We start from the raw sequence: 9,374 nt of genomic DNA on the forward strand, positions 1-9,374 counted from the left end.
TTCTTAAAAATAAATAAATTCCCAAGACTTCTTGACTTCAAATCTGCGGCTCCGGTCCATTTGTAGGGGGAAGGCAGTGTTACAGCAGGTGATGGCACGCCAGAGCGCTTGTTCCCGTATGCAAGGGCTGCCCCTGCGTTCACCTGATTCTCTCCCCCCCCCCCCCCAGGTGTCCTGAGTGGGGCTGAAACTGGCGCGCAGCGCCCTCCAGCGGCCAAGAGCTGCAACCGCAGGCCAACAGCGCAAGGAAGAGGCTTCTTACAGAGGGGTTTAAAAAACAAAACACCCAGTTGCCCCGGTTGGTTTTCAAGGTTTGTGTGCTTGTCGAACCACACCATTCTTTTTTTCAGCCAGCACCAGGCGCTTCTTTTTCATTATTCCCCATCCAGCCTAATCCTAGACCGTTTTTCCAAGCTGAAAGCCGATCACTCTCGATCCCCCTGGCTCAGAAAGCAGGAGATGACGGTCTCTGTGCTTATTTGGCTCGTTGGGAGCTGGATCCCAGGAGGAGGAGATCCCTGGGTTGTGTGGTTTCGCGTCCCCTCTGGTCATCTGTATGTGCCACGGGGCTTATTCAGTGGCATTTAGGTGGTTTGGTTTTACGCAGCCCGGGCGGGGGGGGAGGCGGTAAGTGCTAGTGTTGGATGTTGACACCTGTGCATGACGGAAAAAAAACCCTAAAGGGTGTGCGTGTGATGGCACGACAGTGACCGCGAGAGCGATCCACTCCTCTCATCACCTGGATCGCCGGCGCCACCGAAAACTTCCGCTCCTGTCCCGAGGAGAGCTGAAGACACCTTGGGGACGCACCAGCTGACCCCCCCCCACACACACACAGGGGTCACAAGGAGGAAGACAGATAGAGGAGGCGAGATATCCACGACATAGCCCAAGTTGTCACTTTACAGAGTTTATGATCGGGCAGGAGAGGTCCCTTGCGGATTTGAACTAGCTCCAGCCCGTGTCAAAGAGAGACCTCGGGTAGACCTTGCTGTCTACAGTGGACTTTTTTTTTAAGACCGCCGGCTTGGTCCCCCATATGTACGGATGGAGCTCCAATTGGTAGATCGTGGAAGAACAAAGTTTTGCCGGAGTTCGCTCTCCTAACCACCCCTGCTAAGCCCCTCTCGTCAAGCTTTCCAAGAGACGCTGTGGCAACGTCCTTGAATTGATCTTCTCACCTTCTCGCACGCCTACAGTAAGGTTGCCAAACTTCCGTCGAGCCCATAGTCACCCAAAACGTGCACTCCATCCACCAACAAATGAATAAAAAATGGGAAAAACACACCCCACGGGGAGACGGAGACGAGGGGAGAAAGCTGAAAGGAGTCTCTCAAGGCACTCTCTCACTCTTTGGCTCGGTAGCCAGTGGGTCTACTCGTGAGTAAGTGAGGCGAGCCTCAAGGCCTTTGCTCGGGGTTCTCCTGCCCTCCACCCAAGCCAGCCCAAGCTAGTGTGCGGGGCGGGGAGAGAGAAAGCGGGAGGGAGGGAGGCTCCTTGCCAAACTTACCAGGTAGAGTGCTGGTTGCAACAGAAGCACCGCGTACCAGTACACCGGCTGCATCCTCCCAGCTCAAACTTCCACCGCGTTGCCTTCGCTTGCTCTTTGTTCCTCCAGGAACATAGATCCACCTGACATCCACTTTATAGAACCAGGAGAGCTCGCGCCAGCCTAGACCAAAAAGGAAATTACTGTATAGACTCCATGATCGCAAAACAAGAGGTGAGGGCTTCGAAGCGAGGGGGGGCAGAGGGAGGGGCGCGACACAGACACACACACACACACACGGACCGGGAGAGGGCAGGGAAGTGGTGGAAAGGGGGGGGCGCTGAGTGATGAAGGACTCTGATCGGAGTTAATCCATTTACAGGGCAGAGGGCGGGGTGAGAAGGGCTTCGCGCCGCGCGGGCCAAGCTGCTACCCCTAAGCTGTTGAGTGACTTAGGGAGGTGCGGAATGACAGGATTGGGCAGGGGTGAGGTGGGGGTCCAGAGCTGACTGCTTATTCTTGAAAGGAAGATGGGGACGGCTGGTGCATCATCGCCAGCGCAGCTACCCCATGGGGTGTGTGTGTGTGTGTGTGTGTGTGTGTGTGTGTGTGTGAGAGAGAGAGAGAGAGAGAGAGAGAGAGAGAGAGAGAGAGAGAGAGAGAGAGAGAGAGAGAGAGAGAGAGACTCACACGCAGCCAGGCGTGTGGAAAGTAAAAGCGGAGGGGCGGGGGGGACGAGGGATGGAGCTTGGTCTAGGGTCGCGGATCAAGCCCCAGATCCAGGCTCCAGGCAAAAGGTGCCCCAGAGGTGCTCGGGAGCGCACATGCGCCTCCTTCCCGCGCCCCGTATCCGCGCAAACGCGCGCGCACACACACAGATCCCTCGCCCATCTCCCAACTCCCGTCTCTGCCTCCGCCAGGTCGCCCTCAACCCACAGCGGAGCTCCCAGCACCCCGCCCCTCGTTTCCTTCCCAACAAAAAAAAGGAAGGAAAATCAGATCCGATTTCCTTCCTCCCCACCACCCACAAAAACAGAGTAGACGGGGCTACCTACTGCATGGAAGGTCCGAAAGCAGGCGCCGATCTCTGGCAATAGTCCATGGGAAGAGGAGAGGAGAGGCGAGGATAGAGGGAAGCAAGCAAAGCAAGCTACAGGGTCTCGGCAGCAGCGCCCAGGGCTGCGCGAGGATCCCCGCCTCGGCGCGGCTGCTGCTGCTGCTGCTGCTCCATGCTGTGGCCAGCGGGGTCCCGGGGAAACAGGCGCCCCCTCGGAGCCAGCCTGCGCAAGGGAGGCGCCCCGCAGACGGACACGGCGGCAGGAAACTTCGCCAAGGAGGAAGAAGAAGGCAGCCCGGAGCGCACGACCGCTTCCTTGCGTCTCTGTCTTGGCACAGAGGCAGTCCGGGCGTGCCGAGCGATTTGTCTCTTGAAAAAAAAATAGAAGAAGAAGGACTTCTTGGCTAAGCGGGAGCTGCTCCTTGTTGCCGCCTTCTTAACTTTGGACAAGGGATCAAGCAGCCCAGCTGCAAAGCCCTCGGCCGATCATCCCTTCCAGGGCAAAGCGAGGCTGCAGAAGGAGGCCGGCGCTGGAGGAGGAGGAGAAGCGCCGAAAAGCCGCCTCGAGCGCTGTCCGAGAGTCATTCCAGCTGCGAGGAGGAGCGAGAGCGAAAAGAAGAAGAATCGGCGAGACTTGCGAGAGAGGCAGCCGCGTCCCAGCCTCTCCAAGTCCGACCGGCTGGCTGGCTGGCTGACGGGCGGGCGGGCGCGCGGGCAACAAATCAGAGCCGCGCCAAGGCGCGCTGCAGCGCGCTGCCCTGCCGCTAGGGGGCTCCCTCCGCACGCGGTGCTCCGCGGCTGCGGAGGGAGGAAGAAAAGGATGCCCTGGCAGGAAGAAGAGAGAGGGAGAGGGAGAAAGAAAGAGAGCAGGAGAGTTTGCGTCGCTTCCCGCTCTTCAACGCGCACATAAACACAAACACACACACACCGTCCAGGCTCCGGTTTTCCTTCCTTCCTCTCCTTCTTCAATAGCAATTAATATCCCATGAATATGAATAATGACGTCGCCCTTGGCTCCCGCACAAATAATAAAGCACTTGAAAGAGGAGCTTGATGCCTTCCGATGGTTTCCTGGAGATGACTGCAGGGGCTGCGAGATGGCTGGAGAAATGGGGCGTGAAGTCTGGCACCCGAGATAAGAGAAGTTGGGTTACAGGGCCAGGGGAGAGAGAGAAAAAGAAAGAAAGAGAGAGAGATGCCTGGCACTCTCTCTTCGGAGACGGAGGGACTGCCTTTTTTTCCAAGGCGGGGCGGGAATTGAGAGACGGGGGGGGGGGACGGAGCGAGCACTCGGGAACTTGGATTTCTGAGAGCACCGATGTGTCGCGGCCATAGCTGCCAAGTTTTCACTTTTCTCGCGAGGAAGCCTATTCAGCATAAGGGAAAATCCCTGTAAAAAAGGGATAACTTGGCAGCTATGGTCGCGGCCCTCCCTGTAGCACACCCCTCCGGCGGGCACAGGGGCCTCCCCTAACTCGCTTTAACTCCGCGTTAGTTACTTCGGAATCATTATCTCGCCTGGTTCTGTGCTCCGTTCAAGCAAGGGAGATGATAAGCCTGGCTTCAAGCAGAGAAGAGCATTGAAGAGCACTGAAAGAATGGAATGAAAAAAGTATATACACACCTCCCCATGCTGGATCAGGCCCACGGCCCCTCTGGTCCAGCATCCTATTCTCACAGTGGCCACCCATATGCCCCTACGAAACCCTCAAGCAGGACTTGAACACAAGACTCTCCCCCTGTGGCTTCCAGCAACTGGTATTCAGAAGCATTTACTGCCTCCGACATCATGGCTAGTAGCCACTCTGACAAACTTCTCCGTGAATTTGTTCAATCCTCTTTCAAAGCCATCGGAAGTGGTGGCCACCCCTGCCTCCTGTGGGATGGAGTTCCATAGTTTCCGGAATCACCAGTCAATGAATTTATAGAGGGGGGGAGGCTGTTTAAAGGAGTCGCAAACTTAAGATGGTGTACAGTACTACAGATCAGTTGTCCTATAGCACCATTTTGGAGTACTAAAGAGTAATCCTTCGCATATATTCACTGTTGGTGTATGTCTATGCATCAGGTGGGGATTTTAAAAAAATGATTAGTGATTATGGGTTGTAATTCATAATAAAAAGTGTTTATGAGAGAGAGAAAGCTGGTAAGAAGTCATTAATCTATGAGTGTGAATGTCACATCTTGATTTTGGAGGGATGTTTCTCTCTCTTTTCCACTCCCCAGGACATGGACGTAGTCAGGGGGGGCAGGGAGGGGCAGCTGCTCCCCCCTAAATCAATAAAAATCAAAAAAATTACATAGCAAACTGAGGTTTTGGCCCCCCTAACAAAAAGCCTGCCCCCCCTAACATGCCCATGCCCCGAGCTTGTCAAGGGAGACACAGATTGTTACCTATAGTTGCTCAAGAGTTAGTACCACTGTACTCAGGTGGGACTTCTGAGCCGACATGTATAAGATTGCACTGGGTGTTTGCTGTAGCAGGGTGCATATTGGATATCAGCTAAGTGGCCAGGAAGACCTAATAAATCACACACTTGCTGTTCAGGCTACACAAAGTCCCATTGCTCTTTCTAAAACAAACAGAAAACCTTGCCTAGAAAGCATTGTAAAACCTAATATTTAGTGTTGTTGTTTTTTCAGGCAGGCAGCTCTCATTTTTGGCACTTTCCCATTGTTGTTGTTGTTGTTGTTGTTGTTGTTGTTGTTGTTGTTGTTGTTGTTGTTATTTAAATTTCCACCATTTAGATTTGCAGGGTACAGGGTGCGAGGGGCAGGCTTGGTTTGTATTCATTCACATCTGCCTGCTTGCAAATATGTCTGACTTGTGTACATCTGCTCATTTGGTTTTTCCCACTCACTATGGGACTATCCCAGAATAAAAGCGATCTAGAATATCCCTGGGGTGTGCATATAAAACCTAGGTCCAATTCTGGGCAACTCTGCCTAACACTGGGTTGCAGGTGTGTAGACAGTCTTTAGATAGGCAGGCTGTGTACATACAAATGTGCAAACATTTAAAGCACATGACTTCCCCAGAGGAACTTGGGAACTGTAGTTTGTTAAGAGTCTGGGAACTGTAGCTCTCTGAGGGGGTAAACTGCAGTTCCCAAGATCCTTGGGGGAAGCCATGTGCTGTAAATGCATGGTTTGTAGGCAGCCATGAGTTTAAAGCACATGACTCCCCCCCAAAGAATCCTGGGAACTGCAGTTTCCCTCTCACCGAGCTACAATTCCCAGCATACTTGACAGACTACAGTTCCCAGGAATCCTTTTGAGGAACAGGCATGTGCATTTGGTGTAAATTGGATGGGCTTTAAATATATAGTTGTGGATCTGCAGGTGATAAATAGGTAGATGATAAAGATTAGATAGATAGATAGATAGATAGATAGATAGATAGATAGATAGATCTTTACCTGGAACATACAGTACATCATCACTCTGCAGTGCATCCGACTATCTTCATCAGGGGTCAGCAAACTTTTTCAGCAGGGGGCCGGTCCACTGTTCCTCAGACCTTGTGGGGGGCCGGATTATATTTTGGGGGGGAAATGAATGAATTCCTATGCCCCACAAATAACCCAGAGATGCATTTTAAATAAAAGGACACATTCTACTCATGTAAAAACCTGCTGATTCCTGGACCGTCTGCATTTGGGCCGCATCCGGCCCCCGGGCCTTAGTTTAGAGACCCCTGATCTTCATCCTTGATGCCCAGAATGAGAGGTACCTGCTTTCTTATTATCATGGTCTTTCATACCTGCTGGTGGGACAAAACGGCTTCAGAGTGAGGGGGAGTGGGGAAGGGAAAGGGGCAATCCTTGGCCTTTGAAATAATCACAATAATTTTGTTAAAAAGCAGAGTCCCAGCCTTTGAAGCTGTGGGAGTCTGGCATTTGCTTGGGTAAAGTCTAACAAGCCGAGGCTCAGCCTCCTCTCATTACTTGTTGATGAAGGCTGTGATTTATCATCTTCCAAAGGAGGAAACCAGGAGACAGTCATCCCATGAATGCTCTAGCAGAAAAGAAAAGGACTTCATTTGTCCTGCCAAGTACCTGCTCCCTTGGAACACGTCGGGGTGATTAATACCTCCGCTTGACATTTTGATACTAATCTCTAAAATATTGTTTCAACTCAGAGGCCTTGCTTCAGAACATTGTAATAAAAAAACGCTGATTGGTGATTTAAAGGCCTTTAAGATAAACTGCACTGGAATCTGGATGTGACCAGGATGAAGGCCTTGATGGGGATTTTTCTCAGCCTTGAGTGTGGAACCCCCTATTCTGGCACCCTGAACCTACCAGAAAACAACTTAATTTGTACAGTCAGGCTCCAGCCTTGTCTATTTCATGTTCCTAAGAGCCCTGGGTAATGGCCAAGCTAATATCCCTCTCCACTAAGGGTAGATGAACTTCCCTCTCCTTGGGGAAAAAGTAAGAGTCACTGATTAATGACAGGAAGTCAAGTTGATAAAATAAGCCATCATTTCTACTATTTCCAAAGTTCAGGTCATGATGTCATTGCTCATGTGGCCAGAACGGTCACACACAAGAAAGAGGTATCAGCAGCTTTGAGGGAACCCAAGGCTTTTGCAGAAGTAACAAAAAAATAATTATTAGATCATAGAATTGTAGAGTTGGAAGGGATCGTGAGGGTCATCCAATCCCTTGGAATGCAGGTTGTTGTTTTTTGTCCAGTCTAGGGCTCAAACCCACAACCTTGAGGTTAAGAGTCTCATGCTCTACTGACTGAGCTATAGGAGGGGAAGAAAAACAAAAAAGGGAGAGGGAACTCTCCCAAAGCAGCCACATGTAGACTGAGCATGCTCAGTGGTCACTAAATGCTGGTTGACTGACTGCTGGGGAGGGACTATGGAAGGGAGTGGCTGGAACCGAGAACAGGATGCGGCAACATTTTCAAGGTCCTACTTAGATTCCTAGAGTTAGAAGGGATCTTGTCTAGTCCACCCTCTTGATACTGGAACTCCCTGCCACAGGTTCCCCCTGCAGTAAAATATCGTAGTGATTAATATTATATTTATATAGAAATTTCCCTGGGTACTTAGAGTGATTTGTATACATTATCCTAGGACCATTTCCAATAGCTCTGTATTGTGTCTATGTTTTTTTTAAAAAAAGCAAATATTTCCTGGTACTTTTTAATCTTATTGAACAAACCACGAGGACTAGAAAATTGATTCGAATGAAAGCTGAGATTCTTAATCATCCAATGGGGCAATAGGAGTCAAATGGCTCTTGGCACAATTTCAAACTGGCTGTTGACCTGAATTGTTGCCAGACATTGCCTCATGGTGAGAAAAGTGTAGGCTGCTTGTCATTGATTTAAAAGTAAAATACAATCCTTTTAATTGTGTCAGCCAGTGTCAGACAGGTTGTGTACATGCTATACCCAGGCACTGAATTCAGCTTTTGACATGCCACCAGAAACATAGTGTTTTGAACATTTGTGGTAGCACACCAAAATCTTCCTCCCTTCCTTCCTTCTATTTCACAACAACCTGATGAGGTGGGTTAGGCATGGAACTGGTGCCTGGCCCATGGTCACCCCAGAGATCACCATGGCGTAGTCATTTGGACCTGGGTCTCTTCAGTCCTAGTCCCCCACTGTAATCCTCACATCTCCCTGGCTCTCTTAACATCACATGCATGGGATTGTTAAGGCAAGCACAGAGTTCTATTTGAATCAGGAGTGGCCAACATTTTCCCCGCCACAAGGACCTGATTTGCTCTTGGCCAACCCTCTGACAGCCACAAGCCAACCGTGGGCACGTCCAGAGCAAAAAAAAGAGCATTGTCAAAGTGGGTGTGATTGACCCACACACAGCCTCATACAATGCACGCATGCACAGATGGACAGACAGACAATCGTGCCCATGCAGGCAGACAATGCTACTTCCATGCAGGAAAACTGTCCCTGCCCATTAGGTGCTGGAGTGGAAAGCAAATTTCCTCCCCATCTCCCTCTTCTCCATTCTGCTGCTGCTGCAGCACTCTAGCAGGGAGAATGACAAGTGTCTCTTCCCCCACTCCATCAGATACTGTAATGTGATGTCATCAGAGCCGATGCTAGGGCTTTTTGCGCCCTAGGCAAAATCACCTCCTGGCGCCCCTGCGTCCCCTCCATAGGCAGGAGGAGTGCAAGCTACAGGCGCTGCCGCCGCCGCCGCCGCTCGCTCGTTGCAGCCGCTGAGGACTTCACAGCGTCCTCTCCATAGGCGGGAGGGCGCTGAGCTCTCCTTTTGGCTCGCGCTCCATAGGACCTCCATAGGCGGGAGGAGCGCGAGCGAGCGCCATGGGAAGGCGGTGGTGGCGCGGGGGTTTTGCGGGGTTTTGCGCCCCCTCCATTTACGCGCTCTAGGCAACTGCCTAGTTCGCCTAAATGGACCCACCGGCCCTGGGTGTCATGGTGGAGTGGGAGGGGTTATCTGCATCCCCATCATAGCGCTGGACTGGGCAGAAATGTCTCTGCCCAGCCCAGTGCTATGGTGAAAAGAGCAATCACTCTACTCATCCCTGCAAAAAGATTGGTTTGGGGGCCCAGCGGGCCACCAGGGAAAGCTTGGCAGGCTGGATGAGGTCTCCTGGTCCACCTGAATGCCTTGTGTATTCAAGATGTTCAGTTGCAATGCTGGACTACAACTCCCATCATCCCTAGCCATTGGGCTGGGGCCGATGGGAGCTGGAGTCCAACAACCGGAGGGCTGCAGGTTCCACAGCTCAGATTTAAATGAAGAAATGTGTGCCATATCACCCATGGCATTTCCCCCTCCGATGCAGAAAACAGAGACACCTTTTGGAAACCTTT

The 9,374-nt window shown here is 51.5% G+C and overlaps 1 protein-coding gene across 1 annotated transcript in view; it reads right to left on the reverse strand.

The window, feature by feature from the left end:
• NXPH1 (neurexophilin 1) overlaps window positions 1-3,546 on the reverse strand; it is a 186,788-nt gene extending 183,242 nt beyond the window's left edge. Inside the window, exons 1-2 of the mRNA XM_088653925.1 lie at window positions 2,545-3,546; window positions 1,511-1,672 (exon numbers count right to left, since the gene is read on the reverse strand). Coding sequence (XP_088510051.1) covers window positions 1,511-1,564 — 54 coding nt within the window. The 5' untranslated portion in view covers window positions 1,565-1,672; window positions 2,545-3,546. The remainder of the gene's footprint in view (window positions 1-1,510; window positions 1,673-2,544) is intronic.
• Window positions 3,547-9,374: the final 5,828 nt, after the last annotated feature.

This window comes from Zootoca vivipara, chromosome 11 (assembly GCF_965207765.1).
Source record: "Zootoca vivipara chromosome 11, rZooViv2.hap1.1, whole genome shotgun sequence".
NCBI lineage: Eukaryota > Metazoa > Chordata > Lepidosauria > Squamata > Lacertidae > Zootoca > Zootoca vivipara.